At 42.7% G+C, this 22054-nt stretch overlaps 1 protein-coding gene across 1 annotated transcript in view; it reads right to left on the reverse strand.

Annotated features, from left to right (window-relative positions):
* The window catches only part of LOC116979993 (D-beta-hydroxybutyrate dehydrogenase, mitochondrial-like), a 52071-nt gene that overhangs the window by 14435 nt on the left and 15582 nt on the right, over positions 1-22054 (reverse strand). The window contains exons 2-3 of the mRNA XM_033032025.1: positions 3278-3388; positions 835-973 (exon numbers count right to left, since the gene is read on the reverse strand). Coding sequence (XP_032887916.1) covers positions 835-973; positions 3278-3388 — 250 coding nt within the window. The remainder of the gene's footprint in view (positions 1-834; positions 974-3277; positions 3389-22054) is intronic.

Consider the following 22054-nt stretch of genomic DNA (forward strand, 5'->3'; position numbering starts at 1 on the left):
CAACAGCTGCGTCCGCTGGACTGGAGGGCGGCAGCTTCGACCACCCCGGGCCGCGGTGCTTGAACCGGGCCGTTCGCGGAGCTCGGTGAGCCGCGGGACTGATTTACCATCGCCCGGTGGGGTATCGCCTCAGCGCAGAGGGAGAAGAGGAGGGAAGAGACTGCAGCCCTAAGATGATTTTTGCCTCCATCACAGTGAGGAGGTGCTTGGTGTACTCACTGTGGTGGATGTTAATTTGTGTTTACTGTCTGTTCTGTTGTCTATTATTGTATTATTGTATGTATGACTGCAGGCACGAAATTTCGTTCAGACTGAAAGGTCTGAATGACAATAAAGGAAATTCAATTAAATTCAGGTAAACCTAAATAAGTTGTGCAAGTCCACATCATAATGACACTAATGGGGTGATCACTGGTCGGCGTGAACTCAATGGACCGAAGGGCCTGTTTTCATGCTCTAAATTAAACAAAATCAGCATCCCACTCATTTACCTCTACAATTAAATTTATGCAAAAACAAAAAATGCTGGAAATTTTCAGCAGGTAAAACAGCATCTGTGAAGAAGTGGATTAAATTTCCTGTTTGATATACAGTTCATCACGGTTTTGATAGAAACCTATTCACCCAAATTTTTAATTTTGCTTCTCTCTCCATGGTTGCCACCTGACCAATTCAATACTTCCAGCATTTTCTGTCTTTATTTCAGGTTTATTTAATGTTTTTTTTAAATTAGGAATTATTTTATGTTTAGGAACAGAGTAACTTTAAACACATTCTCATAAATTATCCTGCTGATATAACATGGTTCAATGTAAAACCAAACCCACAGCGTACCCTTCTCCGGATCCCTCAAATGTCTCCTTACAAATTCCACCGCCTGTTGCACTTCCTCATCTGAGCAAACGTTCATTTGAAGAACTTTTAGACGCTCACATTTCATCTTCTCAAGTATTTGAGGACCTTCGTTTTTATCCTTCCAAAGAAAAATATAATTACACTACTTTTTCAAGAACTGTCAGAATTAAGACAAACATTCCAACAAGGACCCATCCTTTATTACCCAACCTTTACCAGAGCAGGAGTCAAATGTAACGTCTTCTCAGAATTGCCAAATGGAAAACACGGTTTAGCTGGAATCGTGTTAATACCGCCCCATACTAAGAGCATCATTGAACCCGCAACAATGTATGCACATGTGACACCTGGGTGAAGGTTAGACTTGGCTAAAGAGTTCTCACAGGATTATTCAACAAAGATACCCGAAGAAGATAACGCCATGAAAACATCCAACATGGAGGATTTACATCTTACTTTTTTGTATACATTTCCCTGGGGGGTTATGGTATGGTCACACATGTAATAACCATTTCTCCCAAGGCACCAATGTTACATTTTCACTTTATCCACTAGCAGCTTCTAAATTACCTAGGCATTCATTGCAATAATTGCTTGGCAAAGAAACATCTTAAAATTTTACCTTTAAAAATGTTTCAAACCTGAAAGTCTACTGCTCCTTTATTTTATGTTCCACTGAACACTAAATTGATTTTGCTTCACTATTTTTCCCATCTCATACTTCAGTACACAAATAATCAATTCACTGTGTCTTCTAGTCAATAGAAATAAATAAATTCACCACTTTTCCCTCACTGGCAATATACTTCCTTGCTCCTCCTGTGCATTTAAAATGCATCGTCAATTAAAATACAAATAACAAAGAGCTGCCCTGGTTTTGAAATGAATAAACCAATAATTTAAAAACTCCAGAAACATAATTCTCAATGCTGGCATTCTGTACATTCTGGCCATCACATAGCTTTGCACTTAGTTTACCTTTTCATTTCTTTGTTTGCATAACAAAAAATGAAAAAACATAACTATCAACCTTATTCAAATAACTATGACCATTATGATTTGATAAATGAGAGGCAAAGGTGGATATCGGATCTATAATTCAAATCTGTTCAGTACTGGAATTCATGTTGTGGAAATTCTGAATTTCATACAAACAAAAGTGATTGATTATTATGATAAACACCTATTTGATTAGCAATGCATCATGTGACCATAGGAAGATAGCAGGCAAAATAAGTGAAGTTCCATTCCCTTTTCATTAGGGGTTTCTACCCTTTAACAATAATATCAACTTGTTCAAATTAATGGATAAAAGCTCAGATTCAACAATCAAAAAATAAATAAAAATGCAAATGTGATGTATTACTTTAATAAATAGCTCAGTCCTTGGGTCTTTCAATTCCATGCTCGAGTGCTCTATTATTTATTACCACTTCAAATTGAATGATGATACAAAATGAGTACAATAAAATGTTTTGTTGGTGGAAATGCAAAAAAATGTGCATTTATGTGTTTAATTGTACAGAGGCTTTAATCCTGTGTAGATGAATTCAGCACCGTAATGGATTTGCCTATGAATTCAGCACCGTAATGGATTTGCCTATGAATTCTAAGCTATGGTATACTATAGTCAGATTGCTACAGAACCTGCTGGTCATGCCTGAGTTTAGGTAACAGATGCCAAAGTTTAACAAAGTTCACAAGAGCTGTGTACAGAAACAGAACAATTTTCTGTTTATTCCAGTTGGCATTAGAAATAGCGTCACGAGATCCACTGCTAAAGTCCTTTCTCTTGAATGTTTTGCAGAGTGCATAAAAGTTCATTTGCAAGGTTTCAGACATGGTAACTTCTGATTTTGGTGCATGTTTAAATGTGTAATTGTAGAGGAAGTGTGAATAACATAGTGAGTACAGGCCAAGATCATTGCATCTTATTTTATGGGCATACTATTGCTTGACATAACTAGGTCGTATGCTAAATCCTATTGTAGCAAATATTTTTTTGTCCTCTGTTTATAAGATGCCTTCTGAAACATTAGTTTTGTGGCTAACTTCAATATTAATCTTGCACCATAGAGGTTCAATTGGATATTGAAGAAATTTGGTATGAAAATGTATTGGAATATAGCCTATTTTTCCTCTGGGAACTGGGTACTAATCCAACTGGTCAATTGCAAAACCCTCACTGTCAGCTGGATGGCTATTAATATTTGAAAGGCATTTTAATAGAATGAGAATCCAGCATAAAGTTTTATTCATAATTCATTGACAATTTTTATCCAAAAGCTACATTTTTCAGATTAGTCAAACTACAGGGGTTTTCATTTTTCCATCATCACACAATTCTAAATAAAGCAGAGATGATCAATAAATGCACAGAACATCTTTAAACCAACATCGATAGAAGATGTAATGGACTCACCTTCAAAAGGCAGCTCGCATAAACAGAAAACCCCTTGGCATGTAGATGCTTTGCCAAAGCAAAGCCAAATCCTTTTTCACATCCAGTGATCAAGATGGCTTTATCCTCAACCTAGAAACAATAAAATAATACCGATGTTCAAATTTTAAATTACCTCAAGAAAATAGCCAAATCTCTTGTCCAAATTCCGAATCACTGAACACGAGGGTGCAGAGAGCTCAGCCCAATTCATTAAAGGCCATCCCCACCATCCGCAAGAACCCGGCATCTTCCATTAAGGATCCCGATCATTCAGGCCATGCTCTCATCTCACTGCTACCGTTGGCCAGGAGATACAGTATTCCAAGGTCCCATTCGGGTTCAGGAACAGCTACTTCCCTGCAACTATTGGATTCTTGAACCAATTTGCACAAACTCTTCCTCAGCAAAAGAAAATTGCGGAATACCTCTTGCACTACCGTGAACTTAATTCCTATTGTGTTTTGTGGTAATACCTTGTTTTTTTGCATAGTATTTTCCTTTCCACTGTCTTATAGAATTTGTGTAATTTATTTATAATTTATGTTTTTTGGATGTTGTGTCCATGTGCCTGTGAAACTGCTGCAAGCAACATTTTCATTATATCTGTACCTACAATTTCCCTATCTATGTTAACTACTGCAATGCCTATTATTGCGAGTTCTGCACATACTCACATGCTCGATATTTGCTAGCTGACTATGGACAATTGACATTAGAAGGAACAGTCCGACTAAGATCTTTCAGAGAATCGTTCCAAAATGTTACATTTCAAAGTACATGGAGAATCGTGCTTTAATGGGACAGGGGGACACGTCCCCCCCCCCCCCCCCGCCCGTTTTGAGAGGTGGGGGACGATCCCCCCCCCCCCCCCCCCCCCCCATTTTTTGTATTCCGGATTTTAAAACTCTAAAAAAGCTGTTTTAAATCTCCGCTTTCCGCCAGACAGTTGGGGTGGGACTGATGATCGAGGGCACCGATTGGACGAGAGACGTCGGTCAGCAGGCTGTAGGAGGGGGCCCATAATGAATCAGCGCTATGATTGGAGGAGGAAGTAGGGGGTTTGGACTGAGGATAGAGCGCAGTGATTGGAGGAGGGAGACATCCTGGTGGAGCAAAGATCAAAGCGGAGCTCGAATCGGCCCGTTCGCGGGGCTTTTTATCGCCCGGCGCAGCTTAAAATCGACCTCAGGATCTTCCACCGCCCCGCGGTCAAATTGGTGCGTCGAGATGATTGAGGCTCCCGATGTTGCAACCCCGCGAACGGGCCGATTGAAGCCCCACGATTCGGGGCGGACGAAGCTGCTGTTGCCAAAGTTCGGAGTCGGTCACCAACCAGGTCAATTGCCGATGTTACCGGCCATTGGGCCCTTGGCCGAAACATCGCGTGTGTGCGCGCATGCGCGCACGCTCGGCCGCCAAGAAATTGTGTCCCCCCCAACGTTTTGAAAGCGATTTCCGTGCCTGACGGAACCGATCAAAATGTGAGAGCTGAACTCCCAAATAAATGTTTTTGAAAGCAATGGCTTGACTCGTTATGTCACACTTAAAGGAACTGGCTTAGAAAATATCTGAGGTTTCGCACTATATCATCCATTTAATGTTCACAAATAATAATCAATTTAATTAAAACATGTGATTTGTTTTGTGTAAAATATTTCCAAAAATGTTACATTTTATAAAAATCCAGACTTAGCTGAATTTAACAAATTATTTGCCCTAACATTCATTTCCCTTAAACATTAAGAATGCTACATTTTCTTTTGTTTCAAGCCTGAAACATCACAAATAATACTCCCTTTCAATAAGAGCTTAATAAAAAGTTGTAATTACTCCACTTAGACCTGTACTCCAATAAATAGATGGCAGTGGGATTAGAAAAAAAAAATCATGTATAGCCACGTGCATGCATTCAGTTAAATAAAAGAGAACCAAGAAATCATTGGAAGGAATTGAAATATCAAGATTAAATTAATAATATTAGGTTGGAGCTATTCTGAAGAGACCTTTTGGCATTCAGTGCTGCAATCCCTACGGTTCCTAATGTACATCAATTACATGGATTCAAAATCTTAAGAGTACCATGGTGACTTAAGAGTTTCATGCACAATAAGTTATTGATCCAGCATCACAGAATTCCCTTCACAAATTTCTCTAGGTACATTAACATAACATCTCTGCCGAGAGTGTAGTTGTTTGACTTCGCATTTACCCTACATTTACAATGACAAGAGAGACCCGACCTGAGTGAAAGTGAACAAGGAGAAAAGAGTCAATCTACTTTGTTTCAGTTTGAGCCTTCACAATTAATTCAGTCAACCCAAGTTTAATAGCAATGAGGGACCCAAATTAGCTTGGAACAACATTAACCTTCTAGGAAGATTGTATAGCTAAATGCAAAAAAAATGTGTCATATCCATGAACAGAAACTTAAATTAATTCTGTTCACAGTTCCTGTTCTGTTATCTTTGTTGATTATAAGTTTGATTATTTTACAAATGTTATTTGCTCAAAGTTTCCATATTTCCACAACATCTCCCAATATGTACTAATCAGTTAAAAAATGATTCTGTACAAGTTCACATTCCCCAAATTCCTTCATCTTTCGCAATCCTTAATCACCTCTCAATCAAAACTAATCCAGCTAAACTCCCTTCATAGCTTTAGATCTCAGTATTCGTAAAGGATTTAGTCCAACTGTTCCACATACCCTTTTCACAGCACAACATTGTAAGTATCTTCCAATAGTCTAGACTACTATTCCAATGACAGCTCCTCAACTTTAAATGTCAATTGTATTTGTATTACCTATTTTTATTTCAGGATTTCCAGTTTCCTTATCCATTCCTCCAAATAATATTTCTTTTGCACTTTTGTCAAAATACATAGAACTCAATTCTAAATACTAAAAAAGACTAGTTCAAATGAAGCCCAAATTCATGATATTTTACATGTCCTGTGAACCAGGAGAGTCCTCCCCATTAAACCAGAAGGTGACATTGAACCAGCGTCTCCTGCCAGAGTCCCTCTGAGGCCTTATTTTACATTCAACGTCCAGGAGTCAAAATGACACATGTAATTTGCCCAATCAAGGACCAATCCCACCCGAAACCAATTTCACTCTGAGTTGAAGTTGTCCAAGGCACAATGCAGGAGGCACAGACCGATAGTTGTGAGTAGGATGGAGAAATTGATAGGCAACGGGAAGCTCAGGTTTTGCCCTGTCTACAAAAGCCACATGTACTTCAATACAGTTACCCAATCTATGCTTCGACTCTCATACCTGAACTTGTAGAATTCAACAGTGAACCTTGAAAGCTGCAAGTTTTCCCAGACAGAAGATGAATTGCTGTTCTTCAAGCTTGTATTGGAGTTAGGAGGGAGAGATAGATCAGACATGATTAAATGGCGCAGTGGACTTGATGGGCCGAATGACCTAATTCTGCTCCTATCACTATGAACATAAACTTATGAAGAATTCACAGGTTTGGAAGATGCTGCCTTTGTAGCATGGATGCATAAATGCAGTGCAATGTGTAGATGGCGTGCGTTGTAGCCACTGTGGACAGAATGAACGTTCACGGTAGTTGATGGGATGCGAGTCAAAAGGACTGTTTTGTCCAGGATGGTGTCGAGCTTCCTGAGGTTTGGTGACGCATTCATTTAGGTGAGCATTCCATTATGCTCCTGGATGGTGGAAAAGCTGTGGAGTATCAGCTGGGACTCTTGCCACAGGATACTCGGCCTTCCACATTCTTCCAATCTTTGTTTGCCGATTATACCAATATTGTCAGTCGGATTTTCAACAACGATAAGAATGGCACAAAAAAAGAGCAAGGACCTTGTGTCATGGTGACAGTACAACAACCTAGCCCTTAACATCAGCAAGACAAAATAATTCATTGTTGGCCTGAGGAAGCGCGGAGGTGAACACAATCATGTTCTCTTCAGTGGCCCTGCTGTAGAGATGATCAACAGCGACAGATACCTAGGCAGCCGTATCACTAGCAACCTAACCTGGCCTCTTCGCACTGGTACGGTGATCAAGAAAGTGCATATTTACTGTTTGGGTATCATAAGGATTTGACATGCCCACGAGCATTCTGCAGATTTGCTGTAGAAAGTATTCGGACGGGATACATCTCAACCTGGTTTGGCAACTACTCTACTCTTGGCCATCTACACCTGCAAGAAGTGGTAAAGACAGCCCAGTCCATCACAGGCTTGTCACTTCTTTCTATCCACTCCATCAGCAAGGCTAGTAGGATCGTCAAGGACATTTACCACCCTAGCTGTTCACTTTTCGCATCTTTACCCTATGGAAGAATATACAGGATGTTGAAAGCTGACATCTAAACTTGAGAGCTTCTTTCAGATTTGTAAGCCAATTGCCCCTTCACATCCTATTTCCAGAAATGCTGCTGCAAATCCTCTCTTCCCAACCTCATTTGATTAATCCATAATTGTTGATGAATATTTTTTGCACTACTTCAGATTGCAGCACAATCTTGCACCATTCTGCTGCTGTGCCCTTATCCTTGTATTTATTGTTACTTTGTGAGCTTCATGGGGCAATCTCTTATGCCCATTTATATGATTGGCCCATGGCCCATTACCTCATGCTATTGATAGTGGGGTACTTAATGATGGTAATGAGGGTTGGTCAGATTCTCTTGCTGGAGTTGGTCATTGCCTGTCTTTTTGTGGCATGAACGGTCTTAAAGTTTATCAGACTATGTCTAGATCTAAAGCAGCATCTATATTACTAAAAGTCCTATCTTGACCACTTCCCGTTGTTCTGTATATTGATTTTAGAAAAAACTCTGCTGCACAATCACTTACGGCTGTGATTTTTGGCCATCTTACTCAGAGACCCCCTCTGCTGTGCAGGACAAGAGGATGTTTCCATTGATGCAAAATAAAAGTTATTAGTGTTTAAAAAATGTAGAGATTCTCTCTCCTGAAGGCCAAGCCACTTCCTGAGGGATTATGAAACCTGGAAGTGTTGAGTGCCTCAGTCACTCTGCAAGATGGGGGGGGGGGGGGGGGGGGGAGGGGAGCGAGAGGGTCACGTCTCTCAGTCTGAGCTGTAAATAACACTGAACACATGTCTATTAAACTGTGAGTGCGGTTTTACTGACCTTCAGTGCCCTTAATGTGGTTGAAAATGAAAACATGGTTGTTTTGAAATAAAGCACTGCAAATGGTTGTTGGTGGTGGTTGGTTTGAAATAAAGCATGATTAAAAGTCTAAACTTGACAACTTCCCGTTTGCACTATATAATAATTTTAGATAAACGCTACCACTTACGGCTGTGATTTTTGGCCATCTTACTCAGTCCCCCTCCGCTCAACTGGTGCAGAGGATTCTCCCCATCATTTCCCCAAAATAAGTGTTATTATTGTTTTAAAAATGTTGAGAATCTCTCTTCTGTCAATCATGCCATGAAGGCCACGCCCCTTCTGGTGGGAGGGGGGAGGGATTATAAAACCCGAAAGTGTGGGTGTGGCAATCTTTGCAAGATGGAGGAGGGAGAGGTAACGACTCTGTCTGAGCTGTGAATCAACTGAACACACTGAATGTCTACTGAACTATGAGTGTGGTGTTTATGTGGTGTTTTGTGTGGTTTTATGGTGGGTTTCACCCTGCTTGAAATGGTATGAAACTGCATTTGAGTTTGGTGGACTTGCACTCTGCTTGAAGTGTTATGAAACTGCACTTGAATTTGGTGGCCTTGCACCCTGCTTGAAGTGGTATGAAACCGCACTTGAATTTGCTGGCCTTGCACCCTGGTTGTAATGGAATTTCAAGGAATAGCCGTGAGCCAACTGCTTGCCCACCAGCCGTGAGTGGGCTGCCAGCACATCAGGCTTGAGTGACTGAGCTGTCACCCCAAGAATCCATTTGGCCCAAAATGTCCATACTAGCCCTCTGGAAACCAGTCCCTTCAGCCCACAATACCCATACTAGCGTTCCAGAAAGCCCCCCCCCCCCCCCCCCACACACCCACCCACTGGCCACCAATATTGGAATTGGTGGAGAGGTGGAATATTGCTTTGGGGGACCAGCCCTCCCGTGTGAACATGGGACCCAATGGGTCCCACTTAGTCTAGTAGGATACTCTTTTTGCTGAGAAGTTCTGAATAGAAAGTAAGATTGCGCAATCACCAGTGAACAAACGTTTTGGACTTCATGATGGAAGGAAGGTCATTGAAATAGTTGAACTTCAGTCACTGTCCCGAGGAATTCGAACAGTGCTGTCCTGGGAGTGGAATGATTGACAATCGCAACAACCTTTCATTGTTTCACGGACAACTCCAGCTGATGGGCTGTCCTCCTTTGACAACCATTGACCAGTTATACTGGGCAACCTGATGCCATGTGGTTGAACATTTCCCCATTGTCAAGGATAATCAATCTTACCTCACTTCTCCAATTCATTTATTTTGTCAATGTTTAGATCGTGGCTCTGAGGAGGTCTGGAGTTAAATGGTCCTGGCAAAATCAGAAATGGCAACACTGATTATGTGCCTCTTGATAAAATTGTTGCCAGAGCTTCTATGACTTTGCTGAAAATTAAGAGTGGGCTCAATGGACAGTAATTAGTTGATTGAATTTGACTTGTTTTTTTTAATAAACAGGATTAGCTGGGCACCAGTCCGCATTGTCAGGTAGTTCATGACCTGATACATCTTGGATGGAGCCAGCTTTGGAGCACAGGTCTTCAGTAATACAGATGGGATGTTGGATCCAATAATCATTCTGGTATCCAGGACAATTCTTGATATCACATGGAGTGAATCAAATTGGCCAGGGACTGACTTCTGTGATGACGTTGGATCTAGACCTGTGGATGGATGATCTGTTTAGCACTACAGTAGAATATTGTTGAAAATACTTCATCCTTTTCTTTATCATGGTCACATTGGGTCCCCCATTATTGAAGATTGGGAGGTTCTTGGAGCAACCTCCTCCTGTTTTCTATGTAATTGTCCAACACTATGCTTGACTAGAAGTGGTGGGACTGCAGAACTATGCTCCGATCTATTGGTTATGAGATACTTGGCTCTTACATGCTGCTTTTGTTGTTTAGCATGCAAGTTGTCCTATCTTCTAAATCATTTACAGAAAATTAAAAACATCAGCATTCCCGACATAGATCTCTGCTGCACACACAACCAGCTACCTAGAGGCCATTCATCATGAGTCATTACCCTGTACTATCTTCTTGCATGATTAATATCTACTACTCTCTAGTCCAAATATTAATATCACCAATCACAAAACAGAAATTATTTCTGAAATCTACACTATCCCACTCCACACTGAGTGATATCATCTTCAACAAGTCCAGTAGATTGACTATTCATAAGATCGCACTCCAAAACCTACGCTGACCTACTCCAACCTACTACGCTGATCGCACTCCAAAACCTACGCTGTCTTCAAGATTATTCCTTATAGTATCTCCCAACAGAATATTAAATTAAATGTACATCAAACTCTGTTGAATTCATCAAGATTAGGCTCCAATTCAGTGCTTTGTAAAATATTAATTTTGAGAACTACATCAGAACTCTATGGCAAGAAGCTGTAGAACCTCACCTTATTTGTTCAGTCTTTTTGCAACAGTTGACACATATAATTTCAATTGTTTATAATCGATGCCTAGTTTTATTTCAAAGTCCCGTGACGAGACTATGTGAAGAACCTGCCAGCCCGCATGCACATCAATACGTCGACGCATGGCGCGAGATACGGATGCATTCGGAAATGCTCCGTCAGAGCTTTAACGGTAAATGTAAGGTTTTTTTGCAGGAAAGGAGCTTCTTGTTTCAATGCGGGTTTGATTTCCAAAAAATGGACAAACCAAGAAACAAGAAGAGATGTGCAGTTGAAAATTCAGCGGGCAAAGACGGCAACGAGTGACGTCGGTGGCAGCCATTGCTATCGAGCTCGGAGACGCCAACAGCATGGCCTGCACAGCAACCACCGCTAAAGCTCCGAAAGGGAGCAGCTTGGCGACCCGGGCTTGGTGACGCTGACAGGGGCGCCTGCACAGCAAACTCCACAAAAGCTCCGAAAAGCAGCTTGTCGACCCCGGGTTGTGAGAAGACCAAGTAGGAACTGGCTGTCCAAAAGGACAATACTGGCCAGGGAGGTACTGCCTCAACATCTAAGGTTGAGGTTATCAGTCAACTCACAAGAGTGAGAGGCTGGTAATGGGGAGGTGCACTGCACTGATACAGGCAGTTCAATTCAGTTATCTGAGGATATCTCCCGCTCAGAGGCTGGGCGTTTGAGGATTCTCTCAACAAATGGACCTTTCAGCTTAGGACTAAGAAAGAGCTGCTAGCATTCTGGAATAAAATTTGCCATTCCCTTGGGGATAAGTGAACCAGTAGAGGCAGAACTGGCAAGTATACCTGACTTCACATTAGCTGAATGAGGAGATCATGCAGGACAATGCTGAAAAGCATGTTAATCCTGATAACTGCCAGACTTGTGATGTACCGAAGGTTAACATCACCATCTGGGACATTCTGATTGGCTAAAGGAAATCTTAAGATTTAAAATTCTTACTATAAAATAATTATAAAACCCCGGATGCCTGGACATGAGTCAGTCACTCTGCAAGATTGCGAGGGAGAGGCCACGACTGTCATTCTAAGCTGTGAATCAACTGAACTGTGAGTCTGCAGTGCACTTGCAATAATTGATTTTTTAGCCCTCAATGACAATGCCATGAGTTGTTTGGCCTGCTGCCCTGCCTGTGCTTGAAAGTGCAAAGCTTAATTGGAAATGAAATGAAATGAAATGCTAATGCCATGAGTTGTTCGGCCTGCTGCCCTGCCTGTGTTTGAAACTGTACTTGCAATGCTTTATTATGTCGGACTGTGTTTGGAAGGAATAAATGCTTTATTAGGTCCGACTGTGTTGGGAAGGAATAAATGCTTTATTAGGTCCAACTGTGTTTGGAAGGAATAAATACTTTATTGGGTCCTACTGTGTTTGGAAGAATTAAATGCTTTATTAGGTCCGACTGTGTTTGGAAGAAATAAATGCTTTATTAAGTCCAACTGTGTTTAGTCCAAAAGTCCCGTTCATTTTGTAACTTCCGCTTAGTGGACAGGTCGCGCTGATTGCGTAATTTCCAGTGAGTGCAGAGGTCGCGCTGATTGCGTAATTTCCGGTAAATGCAGAGGTCACACTGATTGCGGAGGTTCCGCTGACTGCGGTAGCCCCACAGTGGAAGGACCGCGCTCAACCGTGTGAGTAGACTCAAGAAAGTTTACTCTCATATATGTGGTGTTAGTGTGTGTGTGTGTGTGTGTGTGTATGTGTATGTGAGTGTGTGTGTGTGTATGGTGGAGGGTGTGTGTGTGTGTGTGTATTGGAGTTGGTGGAGAGGTGGAATATTGCAATGTGGGACCAGCCCTCCCGTGTGAAGCTGGGATCCCACATAGTCTAGTAAATGGCTATAAATCTGACGTTCTGCCTGACCGGTTTCTTCCACAGCAAGAAAAGCCCAAATTCCCGTGAAACGGTCTAAAGAGGAATATATAGCTGTACGAGTGGAGGTAGTGAAATTACAATAAAGGATATGATTGAGGAGATTGTTCATGAACAAGATGAATATATTTCCAATATCTTCACAAGGTCTAAGGAAGATGGAGTATACCAAATCAGGAATGATTTGGTCTGAACATGGGCTTGGAATATAACCATTTTAGAATGGATTTTCATTCAGCAAAACTTTTGATTATTGATATTGCTTTATGGCCTCATTCGAACTCGAAGATGCATTCTTTCCGGTACCAATACATTAGAGTCACAGGAAATAGTTGACATGCTCATCATAGGAAAGATGATATATGACACATAGGTAGCTGTTTTAGCAACCTAGACCAGGGGTGGGGAACCTTTTCATGTTGGAAGGCCGCATTAAGTTAGCTGTAATCTAATAAGGCCGCATCCAAGAAACTTCAATTTGATATAGGATTATTTTGTTGAATCTTCTTTTACTCTTTGGTATTTTAAATGCGTTCATTTTAAGATTAAAATAAAAATAATAAGACGAACAAAAACATATTAATAAAAATAAAAGGATTTTTCTACAAAATTTGGATTAATTCAAAAGGCCGCACTTAATGCCCTAGAAGGCCGTATGCGGGTTCCCCACCCCTGACCTAGACACTCCTAGAAGATCTAGAATTTGTTATTCAACCAGGAAAGCACAGGCTTGAGCTGACAAAAACTATCGCATATCTAAGCTTTGTCATAAATTTTTCAGATAGGTCTGTGACCCCACCTACAGATAAGAAGCAGAATTTGGAGATGCATGCACAGGCTTACTAAAGAATGAGAAGTCTACTATATGACAGATTGCGAGGGTGATAGGCAAGCTGGTAACCGCCTTCCCAGTTATAGAGCCATACATTATGAAAGCTTGGTTCGTGAGAAGGTTCTTGCCCTAAAATTGAACATGGGACATTTTGATAGATGCACGAGGTTGACGACAGAGTCGATATCCGAATTTCAGTGGGGGATTGAGCACACACGAGGGTACAGGGTTCATTGTACCTAGTAAGCCCGCAATAGCACTACAAAGTGAGGGCTGGGGTGTAACTGACCTATACTAGTTGTGGTGGTAGGTGGAATGTGGATGAGTTGAGACTTGGCCATAAAATATGGCATCAACTATTTGGAAATGCTAGCAGCATTCCTGGCATTGAGAACGTATTGTGGAAAAGACCATGATATGCAAATCAGGCTACATCGGGACAATACAACAGCAGTAGCGTATGTTAACCATATGGGTAGCTGTAAGTCTCAAACATGTGATGCACTAGCAAAGTCCATTTGTGCGCGGTATACGAAGAAAATATGGGTGTCCGCTGTACATCTGCCATGTGGGTACAAGATTGAAGCAGACACCAGGTCAAGAAATTCCTCATTCTGCCTTATCGGAAGATGCCTCCAAAAGATAATTCAAGACGAGGCAAGAGGAATTAGAGTAGTCCCAAGTTGGCCTACTCAACCATGGTTTCCATTGTAAAAAGGTCTGCTGAAAGAAGCTCCTGTATTTGCTCACAGACAGGAGCAGTGGTTAGTTCAACCTATCAGTCGTGCACTGCATCCACTGCATGATCGTATTGATTTATTAATTTGCAGGATTTAAAGAGACCCTTCGAGCTTATAGGACTATCCAGCAGGACAGTTGACGTGATCACTGCAGCTTGGCGAGATGCAGGGCCGGCCTTAGGTGCGGGGCCTACTTGACCCCATTTAGATAGTAATCTGTCTTCCTGTTTTTGCTACCAAAGTGGATAACCTCACATTTCTCCACATTAAACGTCATCTGCCATGCATCCGCCCACTCCAACCTGTCTAAGTCACCCTGCATTCTCATAGCATCCTCCTCACAGTTCACACTGCCACGCAGCTTTGTGTCATCTGCAAATTTGCTAATGTTACTTTGAATCCCTTCATCTATATCATCGATGTATATTGTAAATAGTTGCGATCCCAGCACCGAGCCTTGCGGTACCCCACTAATCACTGCCTGCCATTCTGAAAGGGATCCGTTAATCCCCACGCTCTGTTTCCTGTCTGCCAACCAATTTTCTATCCATGTCAGCACTCCACCCCCAATACGATGTGCCCTAATTTTGCCCACTAATCTCCTATGTGGGACCTTATCAAATGCTTTCTGAAAGTCCCGGTACACTACATCCACTGGCTTTCCCTTGTCCATTGTCCTAGTTACATCTTCAAAAAATTCCAGAAAATTAGTCAAGCATGATTTCCCCTTCGTAAATCCATGCTGACTCGGACCGATCCTGTTACTGCTATCCAAATGTACGGCTATTTCATCTTTTATAATTGACTCCAGCATCTTCCCCACCACCGATGTCAGGCTAACTGGTCTATAATTCCCTGTTTTCTCTCTCCTGCCTTTCTTAAAAAGCGGGATAACATTAGCTACCCTCCAATCCACAGGAACTGATCCCGAGTCTAGAGAACATTGGAAAATTATCACCAATGCATCCACGATTTCTATAGCCACTTCCTTAAGTACCCTGGGATGCAGACCATCAGGCCCTGAGGATTTATCAGCCTTCAGTCCCATCAGCCTATCCAACACCATTTCCGGCCTAATGTGGATTTCCTTCAGTTCCTCCGTCACCCCAGATCCTCTGGCCACTACTCTATCAGGAAAATTGTTTGTGTCCTCCTTTGTGAAGATGGATCCAAAGTACCTGTTCAACTCATATGCCATTCTATCAATATTTGACAGTCCCTCCATCCCGGGAATTAACCTCGTGAACCTACGCTGCACTCCCTCAATAGCAAGAATGTCCTTCCTCAAATTTGTAGACCAAAACTGTACAGTACTCCAGGTGTGGTCTCACTAGGTGTAGATCTGCTCTACCTAATAATAACACACATATGTTACACACCCCTCAGATCCATAATCTAGTCTGGGTCTTACCTTGCAGTCACCATAGGTTATTAACGTTTTTAGCCACTAGTCGTTAGTCGGGATGTAGTCGTTAGTCGGGATGTAGTCACGGTGGTGACTACTTCTAGTGTAACTTTACTATCTTTACGAGAGTAAGTCTGAGGTCATCCTTCTCGGCCCCTCGGACTCAATCAAAATGATAGCAGGCAGCCTTGGAAGCCTTACCCCACTACTCAAACCTCACGTCAAAAACCTTGGTGTGATATTTGACTCAGCACTGAAATTTGACAAAGCAATGCCGTGGTAAAAGCTAGCTTCTTTCAGCTTCGGATGATAGCTAAAATAAAACAATTCCTCCAGTTTGATGACCTGGAAAAGATCATCCACACATTCATCTCTTCCCGCCTAGATTACTGCAACTCCCTTTACACTGGCATCAGCCAATCTACCCTGTCTCGCCTGCAACTGGTCCAAAACGCCGCAGCAAGACTCCTGACGGGCACCCGCAAAAGGGACCACATCACCCCGATCCTGGCCTCTCTCCACTGGCTCCCTGTGCGGTTCCGTATAAACTTCAAAATACTCCTCCATGTCTACAAAGCCCTCGATGGGCTTGCCCCCACCTACATAAAAAGTCTTCTCACCCACCACTCCACCTCCAGGCCCCTCAGATCGGCCGACTTGGGGTTGCTGAATATCCCACGTCTAGGCATAAGCTCAGGGGCGACCGCGCCTTTGCGGTTGCAGCCCCTAGGCTGTGGAACAGCATCCCCTTTCCCATTAGAACTGCCCCCTCCATCGATTCTTTTAAGTCAAGACTAAAGGCTTATCTATACTCCCAAGCCTTTCCTGACGTCCTCTGAGTGAGGGCTACATGTATATATGTATGTAGTCTGTTTTGTTGTGCTATTCTTATAACAAATGTAAAGCACTTTTTTTAAATGTGCTATATAAATAAATGTGACTTGACTATCTTCTATATTACTAAAAGTCTCATCTTGACCACTTCCTGTTGCACTGTATATTGATTTTAGAAAAAACGCCGCCACTTACGGCTGTGATTTTTGGCCATCTTATTCAGAGTCCCCCTCCGCTGGACAAGAGGATTTTTCCCATCGATGAAAAATAAAAGAGTTATTAGTGTTTTAAAAATGTTGAGATTCTCTCTCCTGGAGGCCACACCCCTTTCGAATGGACTATAAAACGCTGAAGTGTGGAGGTGCCTCAGTTCCCTGCAAGATGGGGGAGCGAGAGGTTGCAATTCTCAGTCCGAGCTGTGAATAACACTGAACACATGTCTACTAAACTGTGAGTGGTTTTACTGACCTGTCAGTGCCCTTAATGTGGTTTGAAAATGTAGTTTGAAAATGCAAAAGTGTGTTTTGGTTTGAAAGTTCTAAAGCTGTGTTGCCTTTGGTTTGATAGTGCTAAAGCTGTGTTGCCTTTGGTTTGAAAGTGCTAAAGCTGTGTTGCCTTTGGTTTGAAAGTGCTAAAGCTGCGTTTCCTTTGGTTTGAAAGTGCTAAAGCTGCGTTTCCTTTGGTTTGAAAGTGCTAAAGCTGCGTTTCCTTTGGTTTGAAAGTGCTAAAGCTGTGTTGCCTGTGGTTTGAAAGTGCAAAAGCTGCATTGCCTTTGGTTTGAAAGTGCTAAAGTTGCGTTGACTTTGGTTTGAAAATGCTAAAGCCGCCTTGCCTAATTAAAGCTGGATTGCCTAATTAAGGCTGTCTTGCCTAATTAAGGCTGCCTTGCCTAATTAAGGCTGCCTTGCCTAATTAAGGCTGCCTTGCCAAATTAAGGCTGCCTTGCCTTCTATATAATTAAAAGTCTAATCTTGACCACTTCCTGTTTGCGCTTTATATTGATTTTAGAAATAACGCTACCACGTACGGCTGTGATTTTAGGCCATCTTAATCCGAGTCCCCCTCCGCTCATCAGGTGCCGAGGATTTTTCTCGGTTATTAGTGTTTAAAGAATGTTGAGGTTCCCTCTCCTGTCAATCACGCCTCTTTCGGTGGGAGGGACTATAAAACCCGGAAGTGTGGGCGTGGCTCATTCTCTGCAAGATGGGGGAGGGAGAGGTCACGACTCAGTCTTTAGTGGCCTTGCACCCTGCTTCGAGTGGTATGAAACTGCACTTGAATTTGGTGGCCTTGCACCCTGCTTGAAGTGGTATGAAACTGCACTTGAATTTAGTGGCCTTGCACCCGGCTTGAAATGGAATTTCAAGGAATAGCCGTGAGTCAACTACGAGCCCACCAGCCGTGAGTGAGCTGCCAGCACAACAGGCTTGAGTGACTGAGCCTCCAGCCCAAGAATCCTTTTGGCCCACAATGTCCGTACTAGCCCTCTGGAAACCAGTCCCTTCAGCACACAACACCCGTACTAGCACTCCAGAAAGCCCCCCCCCTCCCTCCCCCTCCCTGGCTGGGACCCAACGGGTCCCACTTAGTCTAGTATGCAAATAAACTTGTGGACCTTTACTTGGTGTGTTCTTAATTAGCTCTACACGGTGTCAGAAATGGAATAGGAACACAGGCCTCCAATTGGAGACTAACAGTTGTCCTGTGCCCCGACTCTGGCCTGCTTTGATGTAAAACTGCCGGTAACGCTAACCAGTGATGCCTCCCAGTACGGATTGGGTGCTGCCTGTCTTCAGAGCACCAGTGAGGGTGACAACAGACCTGTGGCATGTGCCTCTCACACAATGTCTGAGACCGACCAACGCTATGCTCAAATTGAAAAGGAAGTACTGGCAGTGGTCTTTGCCTGCGCAAAATTCAAAGATTTTATTTTTGGAAAGACTAACTGTTGAAATAGCACTGGAGCAGGCGAAGCATAGTCCCCGTATTTAAGGGGTGGTTTGCAAATGTGACCTGCGCGTGTACGGTACAGGCTCGCATCTCCATCCTTCACCGGAGAGAATTGTGAGACCGGGGGCTGGTGGAAAACCGTAGACCCGTAAGACAGGTGAGAGGAGACTGGAGGGTGGAACACCATTGGCGATGGCAATAAGGCAGGATACATGCTGGGCGCAGACAACGGAGTTGGGGCAGAGAGAGTGAAACAGTCCAGGAACATCTGGATACGGTATTATAGGATGTAGTTCCTTCACTGGTAGAAGGTGTTGACGGTTTCGCCGGTAAGTCCCTCCATTAGAGTCGACCAACATATGAGCCCAGATTGTACCAAGGCATCCGTGACCCTTGTCGGATTTGAAGCCTCACAACTTGAGCCCATGCCAGCGGCTCGAGTGGTCTGCTTGTTCTGTCGTACGAGTGTTTTTGAATCTCGTGCTTACGCTGAAGTTGTGCTTGAATTACTGTTGGCTTGAGAACCTGTGGTTGTAGCGTGGTATGGGTTTGCCTTGACATGAGGCGTTGGGCAGCAGACCCTAGCACTGGGTCATGGGCAATGTTTCTCAAGTTGAGTAAGTCCAGGTAAACTTTGGACTTTGCCAGATGAGATCTTTCCATCAGCTGTTTGGCACTTCGGACTGGCCGTTCGATTGAGGGTATTCAGCACTGCTGGTAATGTGACGAAAATCCCATCGTTGGGCAAATTTCTTGAAGCACTGACTGGTGAATTGGCTTCCGTTGTCTGACTGGAGTTTAGCAGGCGCTCTTCGGTGTCGTGCCCCGCGATGGGCAGCTCGAATATAGACATTAAAATCCCTCTCAAAAATCCGCCAACGCTCGCTGAGGTCAACATCGAAAACTAGAGGGTCAGGCTTCTTGAATGACTGAGCCATAATAAAGTGAAAAGGGAGAAAAAAGATATACACTGGGGAATTAAAAAAAAAAAATCAGATAAACTAGAAGGAGAATGGTCCAGACACTCTGACACCATGTAGAGCTGATAAAGAACACACCAAGTAAAGGTCCAACAAGTTTATTAGCATATAGCAAAGTTACACTACAAGTAGTCACCATCGTGATTACATCCCAACTAACGACTAGTGGCTGTTTTTTAATCAGACACCAGTTTAGCCCGATTAATTATACTCACATATATGTATTCGCAGTTACTTTATTTTCTCAAGAGGAAAGATGTAGATCTGCTCTAACTAATACTAACACACATATGTTACACACCTCCCCGGATCTATAATCCAGTCCGGGCCTTTCCTTACAATCACCATATGTTATAACATTTTTAGCCACTAGTCGTTAGTCGGGATGTAGTCACGGTGAAAACTACCTGCAGGGTAATTTTACTATATGCTAATAAACTTGTTGCACCATTAGTTGGTGTGTTCTTTATTAGCTCTACACTAGGGCCTGTACAACTGCACAAGGACCTCTTTGCTCCAATACTCAATTCTTCTTGTTATGAAGGCCAACATGCAAATCACTTTCTTCATTACCTGCTGTACCTGCATGCGTGACTGATGAACAAGGACCCCAAAATCTCACTGTACGTCCCCTTTTCCCAACTTCACGCCTTTCAGATAATAATCTGCCTTCCTGTTTTTATAACTCAAAGTTGCTGAAGAGCACAGAGATTTGCATAGCCTGCATGGACAACCATACAATTTTACATTGTAAAATAATTAAATTAAATTAAACCAACTTCTGTTTCGTGTGCTAATTGGAACAGAAGGGAGTATGGCAGGACATCTCCAACACATGCATTGCACATCCCCTGCTGGAATTTCAGGAGCCTTCCCATGCCTTGGATAACCACAGGTGGAGGAATTCTTCAGCTGGATAGGTTTGTGCTCCAAGTTTTGGAAGCTGAACAACTGCTGATGTCCTCAAAGCTGAATCTTTCAGGGATATTATTTACAGCTGATTATGTGCAGTTCAAAATAGCACAGTCAACGAGGAAATGGATGATCATCACATACACGCAAAAAGCTCAGATATTTATTTATTTATTTCAGGGAATCGGCAATGCATCACTAAATAGAAAATGATGGGGAGATTTTGCCTGAAGAGTGCAGTCAGAGCCAAGACTATAACACCAAGGGTGGTTCAACTGTAAAGAGGGAGCAGCAAAGTCAAAAGAATAAGAGTTATAGGATATTCTAGTCAGAACAGACAGCATATGAGTGGTTGCAAATCTGATTCCAGAGAAACATGCTGCCCCATGGGTGTCAAGATCAAGAATATCACCGAACAGTTACTGAAGATCTGGAGGGGGAGAATGAGTAGCAAAAAGTCTTGGTGCATAACTGCACCAATGGTAAAAAAAAAGATAGGGTTTAATAAGTTAGGAATTAGATTTAAAAAACAGAACCTCAAAAGTTAGTAATCTTTGGACCGTTTCTGATGCAACAGGTGAGTGAGCACAGAAATATGTGGAAAGTGATGATGAACACATAGGTGAAGAGAGAGTGCAGGATGCTATAGATTTAGGAGGCAGCGGGACCCGTTCTGAGCAAGATGGGGCCTGTATAAGCAGATGAGTTGTGCCTCTACAGGGATGAAACTAAGATCCTTGTGGACAGATTACACAATACTGTTGGAGTGGATTTAAATTAGCTTGGCAGGGTTACAGACAAAAAGTCAGAACAGAGAAAAATAAAACTGTAAATCTAAGGCATAAAAATAAAGGTGGAGTTTAAAAGGCAGATAAAACAAAGGTTAGAACATAGAGAAAAAAGTTAAGTCTGGTTATATTTAAATGCAAGGAGGAAATTGAGTAAGGTAGGTGAGCTGTGTGCTTATGGAAGGATAACATTGTAACCACAATGATACAGGCCATTTGGAGAGGCAGGGTCACCTTCGTGCTTTTAGGTTTTTCAGACCAAAAGGGGAGATTGACAAAAAGGGGAGCCTGACAAAGTAACTTCACAGGTCAGGCATGCTGGTTTAAACCAAAGACAGACATAAAATGCTGGAGTAACTCAGCGGGACGGGCAGCATCTCTGGAGAGAAGGAATGGGTCAGTCTGAAGAGGGGTCTCGACCCGAAACGCCACCCATTCCTTCTCTCCAGAGATGCTGCCTGTCCCGCTGAGTTACTCCAGCATTTTGTGTCTACCACAAAAGGTGAATAGGTGGATACATTTGAGAGAGGGGAGGGGGGGGGGGGGAAGAGGGGCGAGATTGATTGGCAGTTTGGACAAAGGCCAGATAAGAAAAGACAAAACTGTGAGATGATCAAATAAGGACAGAAGTGCAATAGGAGGTAGAGGAAGGAATATAGGTGGAAGGTGACCTACAGGAGGGGAGGAGGAAAGGGAAAAATGGGTGCCCAGCAGATGGGGCATGGGGAAGAGAGGGGGGAATAGGGGGTGGGGGGGGGAAGGTGGGTATTTGTAAATTAGTTACCTAATATGAGAGAATTTTCAA

Source organism: Amblyraja radiata, chromosome 13 (genome assembly GCF_010909765.2).
Source record: "Amblyraja radiata isolate CabotCenter1 chromosome 13, sAmbRad1.1.pri, whole genome shotgun sequence".
In the NCBI taxonomy this organism is placed as follows: domain Eukaryota; kingdom Metazoa; phylum Chordata; class Chondrichthyes; order Rajiformes; family Rajidae; genus Amblyraja; species Amblyraja radiata.